This window comes from Aphelocoma coerulescens, chromosome 1A (genome assembly GCF_041296385.1).
Source record: "Aphelocoma coerulescens isolate FSJ_1873_10779 chromosome 1A, UR_Acoe_1.0, whole genome shotgun sequence".
NCBI classification, from domain to species: Eukaryota; Metazoa; Chordata; class Aves; order Passeriformes; family Corvidae; genus Aphelocoma; species Aphelocoma coerulescens.
Genome location: NC_091014.1, coordinates 41,061,195 through 41,087,910, shown reverse-complemented (window position 1 = coordinate 41,087,910; position 26,716 = coordinate 41,061,195). Strand labels below are relative to the sequence as shown.

Below are 26,716 nucleotides of genomic sequence, written 5' to 3'. Positions count from 1 at the left end.
CTCTCAAAGGTACTTTGCAGGCATTTCAACCTCCCCATACTCACAGGTATCTATCCACTTGTCCTGTTGACATTGATGAAAGAACTTTCATCAGCTTGCACTCAAGGGCAGACTGAAGAATTATGTACAGTATACACACCGTGAGCATGGGTATAAGATGGCCTAATTCTGCTTTTGTTGGGATTACTCAAACACCTGTCATAGTCCTATAACAAAATGGGCTTTTGTGATTCATTTACTCAAACAATCTTGTTTAAGAAGAATCTAAGTTTATTGTAAACTTGAAGTTGTGGTGTGTGTACATGGCATCCATGGTATTCTTCCACGACCAGTGGTTTTGTGGGGTTCTGTCCCTCAAAAGCACTGCTATTTAGACAGTCTTCTCAAATTCTCTTGCTTTTCAGTCATTCAGAACAGTCTCTTCCCCAATTTTTTTAATTAACTACCAAAGAGAGAAGTAGCTATAACATAATGAAAAAACAATGTTAATATTTTTTGAGTCAACTTGATTGATAGAAAAAAAAATCAGCCTGCTTTGAACTACCCTATGGACCTACTGTCTTCTGGACTATGGTGTATGACTGTTTAGTACAGTATCTTAGCTAGAGGCTATAGCTCAGGTGGAGAAAACATGCTCTTAAGGATGTAGATGTGCTTTCCCAAGCATGCTTATCACATGAGATATTTTTTAAAAAGCAGAACTCAGGCATGAAACCAGAAATTCCATCTGATACTCAAGAGATACAAAACTAAACACACCATTACTAGATATTTTCCACTTCTGTTGAGCTACCGCAAGTTTATGGCTGAATGGAAGTGCTCCACTGCTTTGGTTTTGAGCTTGAGTAAGATTTCAGATGTAAAGAGGAATTAAGAAAGAGGAATTATGAAAGAGGAAATGTGGTTGGGTCAGCTGCACACCTCCATGCTGCTAATAGACACACTTGTGGTTGTGTTTGACTTCTTTTCTTATGTCCTCGTCTGTTCAGGTGTCATCTTAGATGGATCATTAGATCTGTTTGTAAGTAATTTTGTAGAAAAGAAAATGCTGTTGGAAATATCAGAAAACCTACCATAAAGGGCAGAGATTCTGAAAACTCTTGACTTCTGAAAAGTCTGTTGTTCAACCAAAAAATGGTGATTGGTGTAAGAAATTACCAGGTATGATTCCATGGTTTATGTTGTACAAGAGGTTAAGGGTTACCAGAGTCCCTCCTGATCTTTGTAGCATTTAAGATGTCCTTGCTCACTGATTTGTTCAAGCATGATCTGAATTGAGTGCTGAAGCACAGCTCAAGGGGAGTCTGTCCAGCCATACAAACCAATGCGTTCCTTTCCACAGACATAAATATGTTGGATTAAGAATGCAAAATAATAGGCAAGGAAGAATGGCAAACAGAATGTGAAAGAGTCAAAAATTATGAAAACAGAGTGGGAGAGGCACAATTGATTTGTGCTGCAGGTGGCAGTTTGGTCCCAGAAACAAGGGATTCACAGGCACAGTGGAGAGGTCTGCAGCTTTCCAGTGCACCTCTGCTCTGTAACTTCTCCCAGTCACAAGACTGGGCATTCTCCTGGCCTGCCCCAAGCACTGGTTCATGTACACCAAGTGAAATGAAATGTGGGTCCCAGATCAAAAGGAGACTGAAGTCCTGAGAGTCAGCTCCATATTTTGAGAGGGAGAAGAGAGTCCAGCAACTATGCTGAATAAAGCATCTTCTGCTCTTCTCACCATGATAGAAGAATTATTAAGATACTTCTTTTTGCTTGGCATTTTAGAAGGGAAGAGTATTTATCATCCTCTCCAACATATGAAGGCAATTAGGAAGACAGGGATTCAGCTGGTTGACAGCAGATGCATAGTACTGAGGTGTAAGTAAATAACAATCTCTCTTTTGTAGCTTAGCGTCAGTTCTGCAAGGATGCACACATATACACTGTTCCATTGACGTGAGTACAGAAGCACAGTGAAGCCAATTATGTCCTCCTTGCTCTGGTTATTCTCATGCTAACTCTCCTCTCTGTACTGTCTGTCAGGCTCTTGTCTTCCCTTCCTTGAAAGTCTTCTTCCAAAAATAGATACACAGTTCTTTTCTACACTTGAAGCAGCAAAAAATACAGCAAATGAGCTAAAGGAGCTAAGCCCAGATGATGCCAATATACATTTTAAACAAATATTTATCCGTCTTTTTGCAGGTTTTTTTTCATTTCACCCTTTTGCCTGCTTACCTGTGATTTACCTAAGTCACTTACTTAGGTTGTGACTTCTTGAAGGAAGCATTTTATGTCTTTTTATTATCATCATACTGCAGGCACTGTGGAAACACATCTGATTACTACTATTTGCATATATTATCCCATACAATAAGAAACCCCTAACATTTTCGAAAAAGGTAACTTCCTCACTTAGAAATTTCAGAAAACTTTATTTGGGCTTGCTACATCACAGGTCTGAATTGCAATGTACTCTGTCTTAGATTGTGTTTGTGGGGGTTTTTGAGTACTAATTCATTGCTGTAAAATGACTTGTGCCTCATACCTGTTCCCTTCTGGTGTTCGCATCAGTTTGTCCTAAATTTGAGCATCATTATTGTAGTTGTACTTAGAATTACATATTTCATCAGGGGATGAATCATTAAATACCTCTTACAGAAGTTAATGCAATAAAACTGTTTAATTAAATTCTATCTTTGAGAATTCATCAGAAAAGATGCTGTATCATTCAGGTTGTAAACAGAATACTGCTTCTAGACACCTTTACAAAACAGGCTGCTAAGTGCACTGTTTCTCCTGGACCTTCTACAGCTTTGTGTTGACATAAATAGCCCAGCTCTAAATAACTTGCTGCTTTCTTATGAGTCCATATGGAGTAATTTTTGACAAGAAGCCAGCTCCTAAAGTACCTGTAAGGCTGTTCCCCTTCCTGTGCTCCAATAATCCTAAACCAGCTGCTTTGCCTCCCAGCTGAATGCGTGGGGATGAGAACCTTCATCATAACAATAATACCTGTTCCATCTGACTCACTACAGCTCCTGCTGGGAGAGGTAATAAAATGTGCATTTCTCTGTGCCTGCGAGAGCTGCCACAGTACACGGAGGATTCACTTCCAAGTTCAAATTTGCTAGTTGTAATTTACCTCCCTCCCTCTTTTTGTAATCTCTGAGTAGTATAGGAGAATAACTTTAGGTTATGTCTGAGGAGACTACCTGCAGAAGCTGAAATAAGTCTGAGATCTATATTCGTGCTTTCAGGAGTATTGCTTGGTGGGAGCGTTGTGTTCTGTGCTCCACAGGAAGGAGAAAACAAATCCGAGTACGTCTTGCTCCACAGCACAAATGAGATCTGTGTGAACAAGCCCCTGTCTGCAGCACGCCTTTACCTATGAACATTCAGCACACAGACACTCACAGTTTTGGTAGAAATCGCTGGGGGGGAGAAATGATCTGAAACATCATCGTTTACCTTTCAGCTGTAGCTTTGTGTCTTGAAACATTGACAATTCATCTGTAATTTAATCTCTATTATTAATGAATTATGGAAGCTCTTTTCCCTAGGCACTAGACCATCAGACTGTGTGTAGAGTCTGTCAGTAAATAATATTTCTAAACACCCATGTAGTCTTACAGAGACTCAGAAAAGAAATAGCTGTGCATACAAAAATAGCTATGCTCTTTTTCAAGTTAGTAACATATAGCAACCATCTAGATTAGATACTGTACTGGGCAACTGGCTCTAGGTGGCCCTGCTTGAGCAAGGTAGTTGGATGAGATGACCTCCAGAATCACTTCCATCCTCAACCAGTCTGTGATTCTGTGACACGTTAATTTTCATTCTTCAGCTCAATCATACTGTACAATGATGTCTTTGAAAATGATTCATCTGTCATAGTCAACAAAGCTCACTGTTTTAAAAGACTTTTAGTAAACATCCTAAACGGGAGATTTTTAAATGCTTGAAATTAAAATCTGTGCCTTAGTCTTTTTCTATACTGACTGATATTTTGTTTAAGTAAAGAAATCTACAGTAGATCTTATACAGGCATCTTAAGGATGACATTGTTAGATTCAGGAGAATTGCTATATGTTAAAAATATAATCAAATGTACAGATAATAATAGGAATTGAAAGAAAATACTTCATAAATCCATTTCAATTATTTGTCACGTACAGTGGATTGAACAAGAAACTATATTCCAAACCAGGAGGATTTAAATGCCACCTTACTCAGTTTGAGAACAAAGAGATTTTCAGTTTATGTGTTCTCTACATAGAAGAGGGAGCAGAATGGATTTGTTGTGCTAAAATCATGGCTAAGGTGGTGCTGAGAACAGCATAGATAAAGGGCTTAGTGTGGCTATAGGAAAACAGACAGCGTTTGTTCATGGACTTCAGTGCATTGCAAAAATGAGCCCTGATTAGATCTGAACCCTACAAAGAGTTTAAGTGGCTTGGTGGAACAGGTACAGTTAATCTGTGTTTGGTTGTTAAACTGACTTAGTAATAAGAAAGTTATGTGGGTGTATATGTTTTATCATTCTTAAACTCAGGTTACATTAATCATTACGTAACAGTCAAATAGGATAATCAGATTTACAAATGCCTCAAGCAAATATTCAAGACCAGTTGCATCTCTTGCTTATAGAGAGTGAGATCTGACATGCAGGACTCTTTGTTTGTAAGAACTGTGCTATAGATACCACAATCACTGATAACTCTTTGCAGAACATTTTAAATCTGTTAGCATTGAGAATTTACAGATTAACCCAAGGATTATATGACACTATTGATCATATTTTTCCACAAGTTTTTGAGCTGCTGGATTATTTTTTTGCTTACTAATTTAATCACACACTCGTGAGTCTGTTCTTTTACCAGTATACAAGTTAGTTACCAGGATACTGGATATTAGAAAGTCTACCAGCTAGATACTGGTAGGATGCAGTCAACAGGAAATTATACGACTTCAAACCTAGCAAAGAATGACATGAATGTATCATTATCAGCTCACCTTTGTGATAATCGACCTTAGTCATGAATATTTTAAAGAACTTTTTAGTAACTGTTCCTCTATATGAAATACTGTGATCTCTTTTCGAAGCAATTTAATGTCATAATAGTTCAATATTCAAATATATGCTTTTAGACATTTTAGCAAGCCACAGCATTTAAAGCTGTGCAAGCAAAAACAATATGTAGAATCTGCTGTCATATTTTAAGATGGAGGGAAACCTGAAGAAAATACAGCATTATCAGTGGTTCAGTACACTGTGGGTTTTAAAGAAACAAGTATGTAATGATTCATTACTGCAATTACACAGTATTCTTCTTATATAATGTAGTAGTTCTTCTTACGTAATAATGTGTCCTACAACATAATACAATAAACACTGAACTGATCTGTGCAGTATAATGCTGAGTATGTAGACTCAACCCATTTTTATGATGGTATTATCCAGTACTAAAACATAAGAAACCAGAGATCCTTTAGAGACTATAAAAGACCTTTCTTTTCCCAAATGTTTAAAAATAAGGGCAAAATCCTGGTTTCTGCTGTGGTCAATGTCCATGTTACCAATGGAAGCAAGATTTCATTTCAAATCATGGAAGATTTTCAGCATGCTCCCCTTGTCTCAGTTTTTCTTCACTCCCCCAGGTTCTTACGAATTCAGTTCTAGAATGACATATGTGCTGACAATACTCAAGACAAAGAATCTTTTGCTGTATTGTGGAAGTGTTGTCATATTTTACATCTCTGAAACGGATCGCATTTTTTACCTCCTTTCTTTTTTTGCCTTTTCCTTTTATATGATACCCCAAGAAAAAAGGTTTGGCGATCAGTCACCCCCAAACATTTTGCTGCTGAAGAGTGCTTGATTAACACTATGTCTGTCCACTGAAGTCAGAAATGCGCCACAAATCTTAATTCTGTTTAGATGTTTGCAGCACATGCTTGTCAGTGTGTTAAGTTTTATATTAACAGGCTCAGTGGGGAAAGATTCATTGTTATGGTACTGCATGGACAGTGGGATGGGGAACTTTTGTCTACCAATAGGACAAGCTATTGTAGGTTACTTAAGTACTTTTCTGCCAAAGTAACATGTACATTACCAAAGAGGAAAGTCTGGCACTCCTGCTAAAGCATCAGCAAATGAGTGAAAAGTAAATTATATTTTTGAAAGTACATTTGAGTCTGCGCTCCTCAAGGAACATAAGGAGATTGCTGTAAAAACTAACATACTTGACCAACAAAGGTTCTCTCTGAGGAGTGCAGCCTGATATATAAAACACATGAAACGACAAAATTTCTGATGAATTAGGTTAAGAAAATGCCCCCAGTAAATCGGTGGCATATAGGAACTTATTTTTAAGTTTGGTGGTTTTATAAGAAAGTTAAATAAAATGTTTGGTTTGTTTGCATTCACCTTTGTCTTTTAAAACACTTTCTGTATGTTATTTATAAATATTTTTATTTTTTAAGCTTGCTTTCAAAATAACTGGCTAGCATCAAGGCTTTGGTTGTTATTTTTCCTCTAAGAGTGTGATAAATCTAGAGAACAAAGGCAGTGTAAGACAAAGCCTTTTCCTTTCTCTTTACTGGAGATGTTTAAAAGGGAGAGTTAAGGACCAGGGAAAATGGGCCAAAAATGTATACCAGAAAAAAATGACAGAAAGTTATATATATTGGCAGTGTTAATTTTATGTAATTTATGCATATGTACAATTCCTTTTTAAAGGATAATCTTAGCCATTGACCATGTCTGACCTGACCTAACCTCTTTTCACTACTCCTAGTTATGGTTGATAGAAGGTAGCACTGGGACCTTTCTTCAGAACTACTTTCACTTCCATTCTTCAGCTGAGCAGCTTTCTTTTTCTTCTGCTGTATGCTGAGCAACTTACATATTTTTTTAACATCAGTTTCCTAAGTCTTTTAGTTCAAGAAAGTTCAGAGACCAAAGAAGCCATTGTTGGAGGCTGAGACACCTCTCAGGCCAGTTCAGGTCATTTGCATTCAAGTCAGTTGCCTGGAGACACAAATTTTTGCTAACATAGAACTTAACTGTTCTGGTTTTAGGAAACTACTTGATAGAGAATGGAAGGGAGTTGTCTTGGAGGATACAAAGTTTGGAAAGTATAATGAGAAAGACAGATTGATGCTCTCTGTTAGCCTGGGCATGCTCAAGTTTAGCAGACACTTGGCTGTGTGATTGCATGAATACAGCATTAATGAAAGTTAGTTCTATGACAGAAAGGAACTCTCCTTTCTGGGTTAGTATAAAGTCCTTGTTTTGCTTCTATAATTAATTTCATTTTATTTTCATGAACATTTTAGGTGTATCAATACATGCATGAAACCATAACTGTTAATGGCTGCCCCGAATTCCGAGCCAGGGCCACTGCAAAGGTAGGATACGTGCAGCTGTTGAAATACGTGTTACCAAAGTGATCTAGTAATTGACTGTGCGCGTGTGTGTTTCAGGTATTCGTGTGTACACTGTAAGAAAATTTAGACATCAGTGGCAGCCCAGAGTCTAGAACCAGTGCTACTTCCCAGGTAACAATCATAATGGAAAATTTCAACCTTTATGCTGCTTCTGTAGCTTAAGAAAAGAGAATGATTTTATGGAATATGATGCTTTTTGAAAAGTTGCTTTGCAAAAGCAAATGTACTGGTTCTTCTGTAGCAGTCTGCCTGCAACAACCAATATTTTAATGGACTGTTTTCCCATACATCTCATCCAGAGAGGACACAATTATTTGGGAGGTAGAAACTAAACAGTCAAAATTCCCCTTTTAAGTAATGGGAACTGTAGGTGCTGAGCGAGTGGTGAGGATGAACAGTGACAGAAATAGCCCGATCAACATTTTATTGACTCCACAGCCAAATGTAAGCCTGGGTTTTTTTCTGATACATTACCTGTTTTATTGAAATGTATTCTCTCTTTGTCCATGTGGGCCTGCCTTTCTTATATCCTAAGACAATGACAGCTATGTTACTGCTGCTACTGAAATGATAAGGGAATTCACACAACCATGAAAGAACCCATTCTTTGTGCCAGTATGAAATATGCTCTGTATTTTCATAACATGCACAAAGATAGATGCTTCCCAACAAGGGGGTCCACCATAGCTTTCTTTTTCCCATTATCGTTTTGTACAAAACACTGTCTTTTATGTGGTGTAGCAGATTCTATGCAAAGTAACTTGCAAAAGCCATAGATCTTTTTTAGAGATATTTCTTTATGGTCCCATTCCTGTGAACATAAACTCCCTGAAGTCCTAGTGGAACTTAAGATCTCTTACCATTAAGTATTTATGTTCAGAGACTTTAATTTAAAGCTGTATCAGAAGAGGAAGGTTGAGAGTGTGTTACAAAATGATTTAAGAGTATTTTAGAGAAGTAAGATCTATAATAGCAGCAAATAACCTAATATACCCTAAATTGCAGTGTATTTTCCGTATTTTTCTGTAGCCTTTTCTGTAGGCTGTACTTCTGATTTTAACCTTCTGATTAAAAGCTAATGGTCCATGTAAATTTGTAAGGTCTTTGGTTCTATATAGAGAAATGTGTATATGAAATCCTGATTGTTTACACTGCACATAAACATAGAAATTATTGCTATGTTATTTAGTAAATGGGGAGAAGTCTGATTAGTGTTTCCCATTCTCATTTCTTATTCATATAGAACAGCAGGTTACAGAGCAATGTTTCAATATCACAATATTTCCTGGTTATTTCTGGGCTGTCTGTATTTCATTCTCCTAGTGCATTCATGTCTAACATAAAATGTATGCATGATGACAAGTTCTGCATGTGCAAAAACATGTAATTGAGAATGAACCATTATGTCACATCATCCACTAGCTTCTGTTGAGCATAAGTGTTACAGGATGCTCAAAAATGTTAGTGTAATGCAAAATTGTCCAAGCAGTTTGAACTACAAATACATGTTAAAAACTATAAAATATTTTCTTAATGTTTATTTAATGCTTTATTAAGACCGATGATTAAGAAAATGCTTGTAGTGAAAAATCAAGTATAAATGTAATATTTTCCTGGATGCAAGCTTTACAGTATGTTACTTTTTTTTTCTCCCATGGAATAAGCGTAACAATCTAGATTTTTCTAATTGATTTATATATCTGTTGTTGTCTTAAGATTTAATTTTTCCGTAAAAGTTTCGACAGAATTATATAATAAAACCTCCTATTCCTGCTCCAGAAGTTATTTCACAAAGTTTGTAAATTAAACTTTTTAATTTAAGAATATATTTTGAGGATTTAAAATAAATAATTCCATAACTCCGAAAGCAAAGCAGAGAGTTAACAATTCAGTTCATCCATTTTATTTCAGCTAGGAACACATTAGAGATCCCATTATCTTATCCCACAGGAATAAATTTTCTCCCTGTGAAAAGGCAAAGGAGAAGTGTAGTAATGATCGTAATGGTGCACCACCGCAGAGGTGGCTTTCTGGTGCCTACTTCTGGCTCTGCTGGTAACTTTCTGTATTATCTTTGACAAGTCACCTAAACTCTCTGTTCCTCTGTTTATTCCTTTATTTGAAAAACATTGGCATAGAACTTGATGTTTTTAAACTATTTTCAGATAATCAGAAAATGTCAGAGTAAGATACTGCAATGTTTTCACAGGAAGGAGTTCTTCCTGCGAATGAACAACAAAGTGTCTATCACTGTTCCCCCTAAATAGCCAAATCAATCTTTTTTTTCTTCCAGGCAACAGTTGCTGCATTTGCTGCAAGCGAAGGCCATTCACACCCACGAGTGGTGGAGCTGCCAAAGACTGAGGAAGGCCTGGGCTTTAATGTCATGGGAGGAAAGGAACAAAATTCACCTATTTATATTTCTCGCATCATTCCTGGAGGAGTGGCAGAAAGACATGGTGGGCTCAAACGTGGGGACCAGCTGCTTTCAGTTAATGGAGTGGTATGTGCAATTTGATTTGAGCTTTCATTTTCATCTGGATTTTCATTTTTCACAGCTGTTCTAATGCCATGATTTAAAATGCAGCCACACGAAACAAAAAGAATGAGCTCAGTGAGAGACCTTCAGTGTGCGTTTGTGGTGCAGTGAGGCAGAGCTCCAACAACAACTTTGTGCCATTACAATTTCTATTGTACTGGAGAGTGCTTGAAGAGCTTAATTTCAAATCCTCACCACCTAATTTATGAGGAAGCTATGTCCTTAATTGATAATTCTGTAAATTCCGCTTGTAGTAAAAGCTTAATAACAGACTGTCGTTCTTTCATTTCATAGCCTTGGGGGCACACAGCCCTTTCCAAGCACGGTGATGCCACAGTGGCACTTGTGTAGTCTTGTGACCTTAAGAGCCTTTGAACACATAAAATTGAAAAAAATTTGGTAAGCACATTTGGTGCCTGATTTGCAGTGGGGGACACATTCTAGATTTCTTTTAGTGATATTCACCGAGCTGCGATATCTTTGTCGGAGAAATCAGCTTGTACATATTTTCGCATACAGGGAGCATGTATGCTTGGTAAAAAGGTACACTTCTTACATGGTCATTTTTCATGTAAGTCAAGGTGGAGTATTTTGCAGTAATTTCACTGTGGATGTCAATATGGAGGCAAAAAAAAAGGGCTGTTGGAATAGAAGACATACAAGGTTCTGACTCCATGATACGGGTCAAATTCTGCCTTTCATTTTGCTTTGTGTCTTCTTTTACAAAGAAATGCAAAGTACTGAAAAGGTAAGGATAGTTGTTTATATAACCCTACACTTCCCTTTATGAACATGTAGTCCTTTTCCATGCAAACCTCCATCTGACCCTGTATTTAAATACATCAAAGGCACATAGTAGAAGTTTCTGAGTCCAGTCAGGAATCTAAGACTTTACAACTTAAATTTCTTCTTTGTTGCAAGCGTATAAAGAATAAAAATGATTTATGTTTTCATCTTTTTGTGTCAACACTAGCTATTCCCTTTCTCTTGTAACAAAGTATTTCTGTAACACTTCAGACAGACTTTTTCCACTTCTTGTATTAACTATCATGTTATCAAAAGAGAAATACTAGTTCTGGAAACTTGTACACAATGAGAAAGAGAAGAAAAACCCACTGAAAAGATTACTTAGTCTCAAAGAAAAACAAACTGAATATTTAAGGAAGTTTGTTACTTGAACTTCACTGATTGAAAGTCAAAGAATTTTGTTGTTGTTTCTTTCAACAGGGGATTAAAAAGGCAGACAAAAGTAGTTTTAATTCACTAATTGATGGATGATTCTTGAAAAATCCTTTTACTGTCAACAGCATCTAGGCAAATACCAGAGAGGAAAGTGGCAAACCTTCAGATGTCAAGATATATTGAATTTGACCCTCTTGTCACCTCTATTTTATGATTCTCCATTCAAAAATTTGATGCATGTGCTCTAGAATATATATTTAGGTAATGCAGAAAAAAAACACACTACAAAATTCCCAATTACATGTGGACGCATGAGAAAGTTGATTTGGAGATGCAAGAGAAATGTTTTTGTATTCAGAGTCTAAATAACAGAATTTAAAATTTGAATTCAAGTGCATACTTGAAATAATCACAGAATCATATCACGGTTTGGGTTGAAAGGGACCTTAAAGATGATCTTGTTTCAACCCCCCTCACATGGTTAGGAACACCTTGCACTAGAGCAGGTTGCCCAGAACCCCATCTGACCTAACTTTGAGCACTTCCAGGGGTGGGACATCCACAAATTCTCTGGCAACCTGTTCCAGGGCCTCACCACCCTCACAGTAATGAGCAACTGTTCATAAACCAGTCTTGGGCGGAATTAATCCCATACAATATAATTTGTAAAAAGGCAAAAATTATAGAAGTGATTATTTGTTGCGATACGGGGCAGCACAGATTCCCCAGGCAGGTGCAAAGGAGAGCCTTTATTGCAAAAACTCACTCTTTTTAAGCAGTTAGCCAGTTATCAGTTTATATAGTTTTAAGGGATAACAAACATGATTCAACCAACCACCATACACAATGTAAACACATGATGGTTATATAACATGTTTTTCTACCTTAATTGAGCTGCGTCTCTTTCCCACAGTCCTTTTCTATTTAGCCAAAGTAACAGGCCTGAGCCATGATTTTACAAATGCAGCAAGGCCTTCATTTTATAAGGTTTTACCTATATGCTACAATTATTTATTTGCAGACAGCTTGAGACGGGACAAAAAAATATCTTAATTTAGCATTGTTTAGTGGGACTAATTCACTCTGATTCTCTTAATTTAGCTGGAGAAAAGCAAATAATATACAGTATGTACAATAGAACATACAGCTCAGCGGTGGGACATGAAATGAAAATGAAATATCTGTAACTTGTTTGTGCTCAACCATCGATGGTTATCCAACTTCCTAATTAGCAACATAAAATTAGAGCTGTGTATTCAGAATCCAGATTTGTTATCCCAGCATGACTGGGAAGACTGTTCCTTGAGCTGTTTCACCGGATGTTAAAAAACAGTGTTTTCTCATTTTGTTGAGGATTTTGTTACATACTTTTGTCCCACACCCCCTAAAAATAAAGGAAATTGAAACAGTAAGCTCTGCAGATGGCTCGACAAAAACACTTGCTGGTGCCTGTTGATATCTGGCAAAGATTCTGCATTTGTCAGATACCTTGTGTGAGTCAGATACAGAAAGGATGCAAAATAGATTTATAATGACTAGTTTGTCAACCAAGTATTTCTTTAGAGATACCTAATAGAAATACTCTTTTCAGTTTCTCAACTTGTGGGCTAACAGTCAGATTTTCTTTTTTGTCTTCAGGAAAGTTAATTTTTTTTCTTTTCTGTTTATGGCAAGTCTGTGAACCAGGATAGAGTAATGGTTGGTATTTGCCCACACTATATCTGCAGTTCTTTCAGCTGTTCTTATCTGTACCGTGTTTTACATTCTTCTCTTTGATGGAATCTGCCAATGCAATAATGGAAAAAAAAGAATAAGTATATGTAAGTATATGTAATAAAAAAATTTATATTAAGTAAATGTATACTTTCCAAAACAATTTTACCCATTTGGTGGGCAGTTCTAAAGTTACGACAGTGTCAGATCCTTGCAGTGTCCCTCACCACCACAATCCAGTCAGCCAAGTACCTTGTGCAGGAGTGACCAATACCAGCAGGAGTCCTTTGCCACCACAACCTTAGAGGTTTCCAGAGGCAGAAAAATTCCAACAGCAAAACAACTTCCTTTGCCCTGTCCTTTTCCCCACCCCAAGGGGCTCTGCTATTTCACTTGTGCAGCTGCTGTTAAGCTGGTAAAGTTTTCGTAATACCTTGAAAATTGGAGTGCAAGCAGCAATAAAGACATTAAGAGCAGGTATAACGATCATATTAATAACAGCTGAAAACTGTGGTTGTAAAGATCTGAGTGAGGTGTGTTCAGAGAGCAGGATTTGTATTTAGCAGCGCTGTTTGCCTTTGTTATTTTCCCTTCTTTGGTTATGGCTCAGAGCAGTAGGCTTAATTCTGTATCATTACTATTCAAATCAACGGGAGTTTTCCATTGACCTGAATAGCAACAAAGTCAAACCCTTCATTTCTAATTGGAAAATACCATCTAAACTGGAAGAACAGGGCTGGGAGCAAACAGGAGAGAAAATAGACAATCATGAATTAAATGCAGTTTTCTAGGTTGTTGATGGAATTATTAAAACACACCATCTTGTTATTCCCCTACAGAACTATCACAATTTCTTATTGGCGTCAATAAGAACCATCCAGCTCTTTGAAAGCAAAGTTTTTTGAAAGAAAATGTTTCTACTTCCTGTAGCTTGAGAGTTTACAATGTTTGTTCATAGCCTGTTCTAAGTCCATACTGTTGCACAGCAGCAGAACCAATCATGACACCACTGAATACCCTATCATTTCCCCGGAATGTCCATGCCATGCCATGCTGACCATGATTTACAAGCAAAAAAGGAAAAATAAAAAAATTCTAAATTTTGTACACTTTGTGTTAAGGTGAGACTTTCATTTCCAAAAGCCAGTATCAAAGCCAGTCACAAAGAATGTGCTATAAAAGAGAGCTAGTTACAGCATGTGTTAGTTATGATTACCTAACTAACATTGAACAGTTACAGGCTAGGGGATGTGGGGAGGAAGTTTTCATTTGTATCTGTGACTTGTTCATTACAGCAATTTCACAAAACGCCCTGTTCATCTATAGCTTTTTACTTTAGTTCACTTTGGAACATTAGACACATTCACTGTTACTTATGCAACGGGAGTTTCCTTTTTTTTTTTAATATTTGTAAGGAAACAATTTCTTTCTCCAAATTACTTTTCAGTAGCAGTGCTTCTCCAGCAGATTTATCCCAATTGCAATTTCTAAAAATCTGGTCATCAAAGATCATGAATTTTCTTGAAGATCTTTGGATCTACTGGAGGAATTTTGTGAACATACAACTCAAAATATATATGTTCTTTCTCTATTTCTGGTAATCATTTCAGCACCTGACATTCATTATTTCTCTGAGTTTCATTAATGTTTTCAAAGGATCTTAAAATTTCTGTAGAAACTTAAGTCTAGTCAGTTAACTCAGACATAAAATAATTGTTTTTATTAATATGTTGAAGAATATGTAATTGCCTCCAGGGCAATTTCTAAAAATCTGGTCATCAAAGATCATGAATTTTCTTGAAGATCTTTGGATCTACTGGAGGAATTTTGTGAACATACAACTCAAAATATATATGTTCTTTCTCTATTTCTGGTAATCATTTCAGCACCTGACATTCATTATTTCTCTGAGTTTCATTAATGTTTTCAAAGGATCTTAAAATTTCTGTAGAAACTTAAGTCTAGTCAGTTAACTCAGACATAAAATAATTGTTTTTATTAATATGTTGAAGAATATGTAACAGGAGAGGGGAAGATAACTAGCAAAGTAATAACCTTGAATTGTTTATGCTCTCTGTATAGAGTGCCTGGTTTTTGAAACTTCTAAATCATTACTTCTACATCTTAATGTGCCACATCAGAAGTAGTTCTTACTCCCTGTTCCCACACAATGCTACTCAGTCAAATAGGAGAGATGAGTATAGAAAGAATTTTTTTCTGGCAGTTGCTATAACAATGCTAAGTTATTATTTTTGCATGAATCGAATTTAATATTTTGAATGCTGCTACTTCTCTTTGGAAGCCTGTGGAAGTTTCATTTTAAATAGCATGGTATACATAAGAGTTTTCAAACACAGCAGGTAGCAAAACTTTGATTTATTTTAAGTGGGAAGAAAAAGACATATTTTTAGATGATCTAAAATCCATGTGAAGGTTGCAGATATTCAGGCTGTTGGGTTTTCTTCTCTGCAGAGGTACTTCTGTTTTTTGGAATACATCCTACAACACATGTGGACAATCATGCACCATTAGAAAATTTTTCCCCATGCGCATGCCTAAAAAGCACTCCAGTCAGTCCACTTAATGGTAGAAATTGAATTCTTCAACAGTCAAGTCACCTCCCTGTTTTGGAAATTTACTGTTTCAAGCAACGTTAGCATAGAAATCAGAGCTTGAAAATTAATACATGCCCAGCAGCGCATAAGTCTTACTTAACGTTTTCTTTTTAGTGGTCCCTTAAAAAGTGTAAGGTGTGGAAACTACCTAAAACTCTGACAGGCTTTCCACATGAAAAAGACAGCTCTAGATCAAAGCACCATTTTCACTATTAAATCTGTTCTCCCTGCTCCCAGAGTGTGGAAGGAGAACACCACGAGAAGGCGGTGGAGCTGCTGAAGGCAGCCAAGGACAGCGTGAAGCTGGTGGTGCGCTACACTCCCAAGGTGCTGGAGGAGATGGAGGCCCGCTTCGAAAAACTGAGAACAGCCCGGCGCCGGCAACAGCAGCAATTGCTCATTCAGCAGCAGCAACAGCAGCAAACGACACAGCAAAACCATATGTCGTAGGTGAGAGGATTCATTGTCCTTCCCTAAAGGCCACTGACAGCACCCCACCTGGGCCAGCTGCTTCCAGGGGTCTGTCAGGGTGGCATCTGGTGCCAGAGCCCATCCCAGCCCCAGACAGGAGCAGGGCAGCCCCAGGCCTGGCCACCTGCCTGGGGATAGAGACAGGCTGGGACATGAGCTCACAGGTGCTCCCAGTTTAGTGGAATCCCATAGCTGAGCAGGGCAGGGCTATGGGGAGCTGGAGACTGGCCCTGCTGGGGCATTGCTGTTGCAGGAGATTATGGTCCTGGGGGCTGACATGAGGTCTTGGGCTGTGGATGGGATGGAGGGAGCCCCAAGGGGTGACAGTCAGAGGACTGGAGGTAACCTTGGGGCCCTAGCAAGCACTTAATGGAGTCAGGATGAGCAGAGTTCTTTCTTTGGTACATTTCCACATGGTTTTTCCCAGTAAAAATGCGTTTTGAAAACAGGATAAAGGCACTAGCAAATTCTGGAGCCAGTTTCCAAGTAATAGACCTGAGCTCAGTAGCCACTGTGCAGTTCTGGCTTATCTGCAAGTGAAAGAAGTCCTGGGAATGTTTTTTTATATTAACAACCAGAGCATTTATGACAAGTAAGAATATGTCACCAGATTTAAAGCATTTTCAACAAATGTGTTACCAGTCTGCAACAAAACATCAAGGTTTGCTGGTGGCAGGTGAAAAAAAGTCTTCCTTGCTACAGGGAGCCCAAACTTAATTCTGATTACCCTCCAGGGCACTTCTAAGTGCTTGCTTTTAGATACAGTTTAGTAGGAAGTATTTCGTTCACTCCTGACTGACATTCAGTATTACAATAGCTTCCAAGAGGTTTGCAAGTCTCCCAGTGGCATATGAGGTTCAAAGATTCTCTGCATATGCAGTTCTTCTGAAATCAGAGAGAGTTTGTGCTCTGAATGCATTTATAGATATGCTCCACTTGCCTAAATAAAATGAAGTAGGAAGCATGTCCCAATGACTTACATCCCAACCCTCATCTCATAGCTGTTTGTTCCCAAAACAGTACGCGTGTACTAAAGTGACAACAAGTGACTCAGAAAGTCCCCAAATAGTTAAAATCTGAAGTGCCCAGTGATGGTTTCATCCTTATTAGTGTTGACACTGACCTCTATTGGTATTCATGGGAAAACACCCTCCTTGTAAACACCCTGTCGTGTGACCACCAGAATTCCAGATTTGTTGATGCAACAAGGGCTCTGTTTTGAATCCCACCTCAGGGCCTCAACTCAGACAAGAGGTATAAACAGTAGTATTTCATTAAGTAAGCTTGGGGTTTCTGTGTAAAACAAGGCCATTGCAGGAGACAGACATACACATGAAGTTTTTAATTTTTTTCAGTTCCTAAATCATTTCATTAGCAAGTAAAGAATTTTTGCTGATTTTAAATTGAAAGAGAAGAAGGGCAGGCAGAGACAGCCAGCAGCTTAATTCCTCAGTTCTTTGTGCTTGCTCTGAGGAGTGTGTTTCTTTAATTCCAGGTTGTTCGCAAGAAAGAAGAAGCCTCAATCAAGAGTTCAGTAATCAAGCAACCAGAGCTGTACTCTAATATTCCAACAAAAGCAAACAACTACAGGAACATGAAACAGAATTCATCTGGAGAATATACAGTGCCAGACTAATATTAAGTGAGCCGTAGGGAGGGTACCATCATGATAAGGCTTTTCAACACACAGCAGTCACAGATACCTTTTACTTCTGTGACTCTGTTCCTAAGGAGAACAGCATGATTGGTAAACCCTATGAAACAGCGAAGTCCAGGGCTTCCAAATAATTCTGTTCGATCTAATCTTGTACTCCTTACTCTGACAAATTTCTAGTTGGCTTTCTCTAGTCACTGAAAGTTTTGTTTAAGGAGATTAGGATTGGCTACTTTTGAGAGCAGGATCTTTCTCTACAGTTATCTCCAAGAATGAAAAACATCAGTTCAAAATTTTGCCACAGACATCAAACTCATACATCACGCTTCATAACCACTTTGTACTATATATTGTAGAGCTGTTTTAACCTAACTTCCTGTTTATAATTTTCAGATTTCCCTCTGGAAATAGCAATTTACTATATTTATAAAGTATTCCATTTGTAGAAGCAATTGGCTTTTTACTCTTGGTGTTTCCATATATTTTATTATGCATCAACAGAGTGAGAAAGTTTTAGGTCAACTTTAATTTTATTAGTAGTAAAGTTAGGGAAGCCTAGAACTGTATTTTTAAACGTAGGTATTGCTTGTATCTATTATAGTTACTATTCAGAAATCTATAACTGGATATATTATATATTTATTCCATAAAATATATATTGTCTGAATGTACCTGTTAGAGAAGTAGGGTCTTTGCTTAGCATGTATTGCAAATGTAGTAAGCTAATGTTAGCAAAAGACCGAGCTTTGTTTGGCAGATATTACTGTGATAGCATAATCTCTGCATTTCTGTATTGTTTAATTTATTTTCCAGTCTAATGTTAATATATTTTAGCGAGGAGGAAGTGTTAGTTGTTTCTTTTGAGACTCACACAATATCATTTAAATCAGTTTGAAATTAGAGTTCGTATTTTTTTTTTTAATTAAACAAAATTGGAATGTGCAAGCAAAATCTGTAAGTTCTTAAGTTTACATGTCTGCTTTTCCAAAGAAGATAGTCAAAGCTGGAAGGCTGTAAATGTCATCTACTTTTAAGAAAATAAGAATGGACCCCCAAATCCTAAAAAAAGATCAAATTTACATGCCTTCTGTGCTTCATTAGAAAAGACTGGGGGAGAAAAGGAGTTCAGGGGAAAACCATACAGTCATTGCATGTTGAAAACTCCTGCTGATGTCAGTGAAAGTTCAGTAATGTGAAGAATGGAATGTAGAAATGGTCAGAAACAGTGTTCTGTTCTGAACTTGGAACAAAGTCAGAAACAATATATTGGAGGATCTATTCTCAAACAGAAAGAGACAAAGCAAAACAGGGGAAATTGGCAGTATCATAGCATATGTTAGAAACCAAATGCCGGCTAGCCAACAGTCTTGACAGTGTTTCATCAGTGTAAGTAGCCATTGAAAGGAAATTACTGTATTTTTAAAACCAAACAGCATGAGAGAAGCCTCATTTTATACAGAGAGGTAATTGTATTCAGCAGTCATTTGTGACAATGTCAATTAAGACAGTGGAGTTTGAGGACTACCAGAACTCAAGATGAAATATATTGTATTGTGCTCTGCACGGTGTCTTTTTATACTTAATAAAATTGTACGTACCTATTTTAAAAATGTTCTCAAACAGGCATTGCTATTAATATTGACAGTATATAAGTTGTTATTATGACTGCATATAACTGTTCTGTATCTCATCAGTATGATTTGAATTACACTGATAGCTGCATTTTCAGAGACCAAGTATTCAGATTTAGTCAGCCCACTGTACTACATTTTTCCAAACTGCCTCTCTACCTCCTTCCCTCCTCTTCCTCAAAAAATTTGAGTGGAATGTGCTGATTAATGAATTTTAGTAATAGACTGTCATTCATATAGAGAAGCATATCAAATTCATTTTCATATATTATTATTCAATAAATTACTTATACACACTAAAATTAACATTCTAGTCTTTGCCAACGTTTAGCAGTAAGAACTGTCAATGACTTTCAAGTGGAAGCAGGTAGAAATAACTTTCTGTTGCTTTTCATGCCCCTTACCGATCGAAGAAACATACAGCTACTCAATCACAGAATAACCACTGTCCCTGAGCCTATGGTATGCTTTTGCTTGTAACCAGTATTTTCATTTGTGATTTAAATGTATTTGGTCCTGATTCAGTACTGCTCTTCCATATGTGCACAGCTGAATTAGTATCCAAAAGAAGTGCAGGGAAGACAGCCCTTTCCCCATGCAGGTCTGCAGGTGTTTGTGCATTGTATTTTAACTGATTGGTCTCCTGGCATTTGCTGTTCCACTGCACTGAATTGATTTTCTTTCATTCGACTTAGTGAGTTTTATTGCCAGTATTTACCTTTGGGGCTCCCTCATGTTTCTCTGCACTGGCAGCAAACTGAGGTAGGAGATGCAAGATGCCTCTTCTGTCTCTCTATTACAGTAACCAAAGGAGTGTTTAGATGCTCTTGCATCATGTTCACTTACACTGAAGATCCAGATGCAGGATCTAATAATAGTAGAGATTTGGGGTTGGTGGCATTTACTTAGTGAAGTTGATGGTTCTGCTGTCCTAGCCATAGTTTTTCTGTTTGCAGTATTTGGTCTGACTGGCACTTTATAGTGTGTTGAAGAATTCCATAGTCTTTGATGAAGCAAAAAGCTCACCAGCTTGAATTTTTCTCTTCTAGTGACCATAGATTAAAAGTCAATGAATGCCCATGAGTGGAAAAAATGACATAAAAATCTACCTGCAGTTTTGTAGTGAATAATACTACAGATTTCACAGTCCTATACATTGTCCCTTGTGTATGTATTTATCACAGCCAAGAATCCAGTATGATTTAGTAACCTTTGGGAATTCTTGCAGAAGGCACAAAATTATATGCCTCATTTGCAAGAGAAAAACTGTTTACTCACCTACTAGCTAGGGATTTTAGAGTTCTAAATGAAATTAGGATCTCATGAGCAAACCAAATTCCTAGAATAAAAATAAAAAATAATGCTAAACAAGAGGGGGAATGGTTTTGCCTGTGTTTGAAATCAAGCAGGATTTTAAGCATAATTTCAGAATTTGAAAGTTATTATGCAGAAAAGTGTCTGGAAGTACTAAGGACTATTCCATATGTAAGCAGTGGATTATTAGCTAGAAGCAGTACTGTCCCTCCATAAGTATTAGTGAGACCATTCTCATACCCAGCATTCGATAAAACAAAACAGATTTCTAAAACTGAGAGTATTCTGGGTCAGTTTGCAAGAACGTGCTGCCTGCTGCAGTACATGTCTGATGAGACATACAGCTTTTTGTGCTTAGCCATGAGAAGGTCAGGATGAATTAGGGATGTGCTCAAACAGTCTTGCAAGCAGACCCATGTTCACCCTGCTTGTCCATGAAGCAAGTGCAGTCTGAACGAGCAGAAAGATTTAGATACACGTTTGATGGATTCATTGTCTCTACCTTCAGCTGTCCAAAAGCGAGCTGTAGAGCTTACATTGAAAGTTTCCAAAATCAAGAGTTAGAGGTATCCATTGAATGTGGTTCATTCCACTTGTCTCTGATATACATCTTAAAATAGAGTAGGGCATTCTGTTAAAAAGTTCATAAGCAGAGCCACTACTGAACAACTTAAACTACTAGCTTGGAATAAGTAATGGCTTTTAAGGATGTGTTGCTGCTATGCTTGTGCACAGCTTCAAAATAAATAAATAAAAAGTCCCCAGTTTTTGAATTTCCTAGTCTTAAACTTCTACATGCATAGCTCAGATGACCAAGAGGCCTTGCATGTATTGTGGTTTGTGAGGAGGTTCCTGTCACTACAGATGTCTGTTCTGAACCATTCTAAGAAATTTGAGAGCTCAGAACAGGTATTGTTAGCAAAATGCTTTAGTTGTGGTGCATACAGGAGCAGATTGTAAAAAGCTGCAGCCTGTGAATGCTGATAGCAGAAGTCTGTACTGCCATTCCCAACACTGGGCTAGTGTGTGTGCATTTTACAGTGCCTACCAAGAAGACAAACTATTGCTTTAGATTTCCAGTTACAAACAGAGATGCACAAAAATGAAAGCCATTAAACTTCCAACATAGGGATTTGGGATAACGAGTCATAGCAAAACTTACCCAGTTGTGAAATCTAAAACCTGCAGCTATCTAGGATTAAGTAAAAAGATTACAAAAGCAGATGTCTAAAAGGAGCTGCCAAGATCCAAGGAAAAAAAAAAAGTCATATAGGAGTTTAATCTCCGATCAGCTTTCAATTTACCTCCTTAAAGTTATTTTCACTCCTGTCAACTCATCAACCACAAGAGAAGCATATGATTCAGCAATGGCAGTTCCTTTTGCCAAAATCATAAAGATCTGATAGGGTGGAGGAATACCTCTTCCTTCCTCTCTCAGATTTGTGAAGCTGGATTGTGCTGCAAAAAGGTGATACCCAAACATATCGCAGTCCTACAGAGAGTTTCTTCATTAGTCCTTTTTACAGTTTCTTCCCACCAGCAATTCTTGAGAGAACTCTTAAATGTGCTTTCTCAGAGTATTTTACATAGACACACAAATTCATGTTCATTTCAAGGAAAATTGTTTTAAGTCTGAAGCTTTAAATCTTGCCCAGCCTTTTAATTTTGACATCCCAAAATAGACCAGCAGTTGCACTTAACTGTATTCCAGTTGGAAGCCTGAGATTAGCTTGTAAACCGGTCCAGTTAAAAACTGGATCTCAGGAGACGCCCAAACATTTCTGTTGAAATTGAAGAAACGTAAAAGACAAAGTACAACCTCTGAAGTACAGAGTAGCCAGTGCAGCACTACAGAAGAGGGAAGATAGTTAAAATTTTTCACTTATCCATGAAAACTTCTTTAGGAATATAGAATATTATTTTTATCTGAACAAGTTACTTTTTTATGTTGGGAGGATAAACCATGTCTCTTACAGCAGTTTTTGGAAAGAACAAGACAAAATGCTTAGCTAAAACAGCATGGAAAGGATTCTGGGTATGTTAAGGTAGCCATGAACAGTTTGGTGGGTAAGAGTGGCCCCAGCTCAGATGAGAGCAATTCTGAGGTACTTCTCCACTGATCTCTCTCCTATCACTCTACTTTTTGGCCTCACAAATTCCCTTTGACAAGAGCCCAAATGTCACCAAAAAACTATTCCAACTCTCCCACTGCAGTATTCCCCTACCCTTCTTTCCATGTGAGTTTTCTGTTAGCTGAGCAGTGACACTTTTTGATCACATGCAATCTCTTCAGCATTTAGGCTTTGCCGTGTCTACCTTCTGGAGTGCTCTGCTCTTCACTTGCTCTCCATATCCATTAGCTGCCCTCTCATGGCCACCCTAGTCATCTGTCTTTAGTTGCCTTACACAAAATAATTGCACTAGCCCTCAGGGATACATGGGGAAAAATATGTTGAGGGGGTAGAAAAATGGTAGATAAACCTTGAAAAAAAAATACAGATATGCCGAGAATGTTACCTCTTTCTTGAGTCACCCCTTCTTCATCAGGTGATGATTTTCCCTTTCATTTCATTCCCTGCTGACAAAGCACTCTATGCCATGACAGTGACTGGAACAACCATGCATCCTCCTCTGGCTGAAACAACAGCTCCTTATCTGGAACCAATGGACATCTAGACCTGCTTGACGCATTACACTGTGAATTCACATACATGCAGTAGGTCAGAGTCACTGTGCACAGACTGAACAACTGAGGTTTACAGGTGAAGAAAATCCAGCACACCTGGCATGTAGACCCACGTCTGTCTAGAATTTCACAGGTAAAAATGTGGAACCAACTCCTGGCAGCATCCTAACACTGAGTCAGTGCCTTCAGCCATCCACTCTGAAGGTGTTTGTATTACAAAAAGGCATCCAGGAACTAATGTTTCATTTGTTTTGAAATTGTATTTCAAATAAAGTTTTCAACAGTAAGCAGTGAGAAAGCAAGAGCCTTTCTTGAACTCCCAGGGATCAAACACATAACAAACTATTATTTTCTTTGCTAACATCATGTTTCAAGTGCAGAACTTACACTAGCACCACCTTTCAACCTTGGTTTTGTGCATGTTGTCCTTATCTTGGTACATAGGGTTGACAGAAAGAAGTTAAACTTCACCGTTGGGTCTTAGTACCCTTAAAGGGAAACATGAACTTGGTCACGTGAAGGGCGTTTAAGCATCAGTTAACTCAGACTAAAGTATAAGTGCTGACTAGGTGTTTTGAGCAGTATTTGTCTCCACTATGAGGGCACTGTATCAGGTTTACAGCCCCGTTGTACGACTCTATCTGTGTGTCCCTACCGACTCTCGGCTCCGTTCCGTGGGCACGGCAGGTGGAGCTCACAGCTCAATAAGTATGCCAAGGGAGACGCCTAGTGTAAAACGATGTTCATGGCACCGAGGGCTGCTCATTCCGCTGTCCCTGCCGAGGGCTTCCTTCCTCCTAGACCTTAAAAAGCTACAGGCAGAGATGTACGCAGCATTCACTCAACATATCGCCACACGTATTACAGTGAGTGGACAGTTCAGAAAACTGAACTCGATTTACATGTGCAATAACACCACATGAGTGAATACTCTCTGTGCTAAGAATGGCAAATGGCAATAGGATTATGGCAATAAAAGCAATACTCATACCTGGGTAATAATTCTAGGGTTAATGTAAATATTGCTTCACATGGTTATTGGACTGCACACAGGGTCTGATCACAGTTCACCTGCCGTTGCTGCTGTTGGAGATTATACATGTACTGATTAAAAAAATGTCCCTCAGTGCTGCTTAGCAAGTGTATCATCCATGTTGAAGTAAATGAAAGATGAAGCCTTGCTGAAGGGAGCCCCATAAACCAGGTGCAGTAACAAATCGATGCAAGTCATCAATCTCCCACTGCAACAGTTGCTCTGCTTTTAGCGGGGGACTTGCCAAAGATAGCCATCGAATTGGATTTCCATTGTGACTGTGATTTTCTCAAAGATGATAAGTCTGTACCACTGCCTGGCACTACCTTCCTCAGAGGGACCCCCAAACAGAATCTTGGGTCATTAGATCCAGGTGTATCTATGGATTAGCTCTAGAGGCATTTCTATTTCTCCCCTTCTAGACACTCCTATAATTTCTTCCTCTTTCTCCACCAACTTTAATCGAGGCTTTGATATTTAGCTGAAGTATGCAGGCATCTGAAAGTTCTCCTTTTTTTCAGCAGGGAAAAGAAACTAGGAGCTACATTTTGTACACCACATCTTATATTCTCAGGTAGCTTCCTCTCTGAAAGGCCTGGGAGAAGGCAATACCCCCAAGAAGCACTAGTTTTACAAATACAGGAGCCCTCACAAAACTAGCACCAGTGTTTAGAAGAAAGGATAGAGGAAAGAAGCCAAATGATAAAATAGTCCTACCTTCAGGAAGTTTCAGAGGTAAAGCCCAGGCTCTGACAGCCTTCACTGTCTGTTAAGGGCCAGTATCCTGTTCAGTTTTCATGTTCTGGCTGTGGTGCTTAACAGCAGCCCAAATTCTCCAGTTCTGTTAGAAACCCACTGGCTCTGATAAGGGTTACAATCCCAGGCAAGGAAAGGTAACAAGAAACCTATGCTCACCTGGAATTGTCTGGTGTGACTACCTAACTGTTTGCCAATTTAGACTCTAAGGCAAGGTAAGGCCAAAAATGTATTTCATCAAAATGCATGCCAATTGCTTCAAATAATAATCTCCTGACATCTGTAAACAAGTCTTCCACTGAGGCTGGTGTGGCTGAGACTGTTTCTTCCCTGTATCCCTGGCTAATTCTAGCATGATTATTTTAAATCTGCATGGAGCAAGGATGTGAGAAATGTCATTGACTCCAAAGAAGTGCCAGTGATTTTCATGCAATACAAAAGAGTTTCCAACTAGATTCTTTGCTGAACTAATGAACCCTCAGCAGCTGTCTGCATTACAATTAGTACACCTCCAAAGCATGTTTTAGAAGCATTTATCTTGCCTTTATTAAGTTATTCAGCTCAGATACACAGGTGATCTGGGTTACTGAGGAGATGAATGCAATCTTAAAGCAAATTTGCTCTGTAAGCCAAGAGTCAAAGAATGACAATCTTCAAAGGTGGAAAAAAATAGGAGGGAAAAAAAGAATAATTCCAAGTATCAAATCAGATGAAGAGTTGGCATGTTTCTTTGACTGTAAAACTAATTGTTGAAGCAGCTGAAGTGACTCAGAAGTCAGACAAAACACCTGATATTTTTTTCTGAGACCAGTGTCAGTGAAGGTGCAATTAATTGCAGCTACCATCTCTGCAGCTAATGGAGGGAACAATTATCTCCAAGAGGTGATTCACCTCATCTGTGTAATGGTTACTGACACAATATAATACCTTTTTTTTCAGTGAAGACAGCAGAAGAATTTTCTAATCATCCTCCTCCATACCTCTCCCCTCTGCCTTGCCAGTCTTAATTCCCGCCTCAGCTCTAACATGTTTCTCCTTCAGCCAGTGTAGCAGCATAAAACCGCTCTCTCACTTTCCCCATTGAAAGCAGTGGTTTCTTGGTTTGTCTGTAGGAGCATCGTATTCCCAACTTGTCACTGAAGAAAATATATTGGGTAATTATATCTCTTCCATCTCATATTAATAATGGGAGATGCCTGTTTTCCTTCATTCACTACAGAGGGAACTTAGAGGAATATCAGATAAGAAGCCTAAATTTTAGATGCTGCAGAATGCAGCATTTTAGCTGACGAGCACAAAAACTTTTACCACAGGACAGTAATTGCCAGAGATCAGTGCACAGAAGCCGAGCAAACTCTGACTGTATGAAGTAGTACTCCATAACTGAGACAAGGAACAATGTCTGTACATGTCTGCAGCACACAGAGGATGCTGAATCAATAGCTTCAACTGAACAGGCCCAGCTCCCTCAGGCCATCAGCGTAAGAGAGATGCTCCAGTCCCTTAATCATCTTTGTTGCCCTCTGCTTGACCTGCTCCAGGAGCTCCATGACTCTCTTGTCCTGAGGAGCCCAGAACTGGACACAGCACTCCAGATGTGGCCTCACTAAGGCTGAGTAGAGGGGCAGGATCAGCATTATTTATAACTGAGAAGCTTGGGAAGCAGCAGAAAAAAAGGC

At 38.3% G+C, this 26,716-nt stretch overlaps 1 protein-coding gene across 3 annotated transcripts in view; it reads left to right on the top strand.

Moving 5' to 3' along the window:
* LIN7A (lin-7 homolog A, crumbs cell polarity complex component) overlaps positions 1 to 23,517 on the top strand; it is a 52,817-nt gene extending 29,300 nt beyond the window's left edge. Inside the window, exons 3-6 of one of the 3 annotated variants that reach the window (XM_068999677.1) lie at positions 7,333 to 7,404; positions 9,737 to 9,946; positions 15,730 to 15,938; positions 17,459 to 23,517. In XM_068999677.1, coding sequence (XP_068855778.1) covers positions 7,333 to 7,404; positions 9,737 to 9,946; positions 15,730 to 15,938; positions 17,459 to 17,501 — 534 coding nt within the window. In that variant the 3' untranslated portion in view covers positions 17,502 to 23,517. Of the gene's footprint in view, positions 1 to 7,332; positions 7,405 to 9,736; positions 9,947 to 15,729; positions 15,943 to 17,458 lie in introns of all 3 variants that reach the window. The other 2 variants (XM_068999684.1, XM_068999687.1) reach the window with 2 other exon arrangements.
* The last annotated feature ends 3,199 nt before the right edge of the window (positions 23,518 to 26,716 follow it).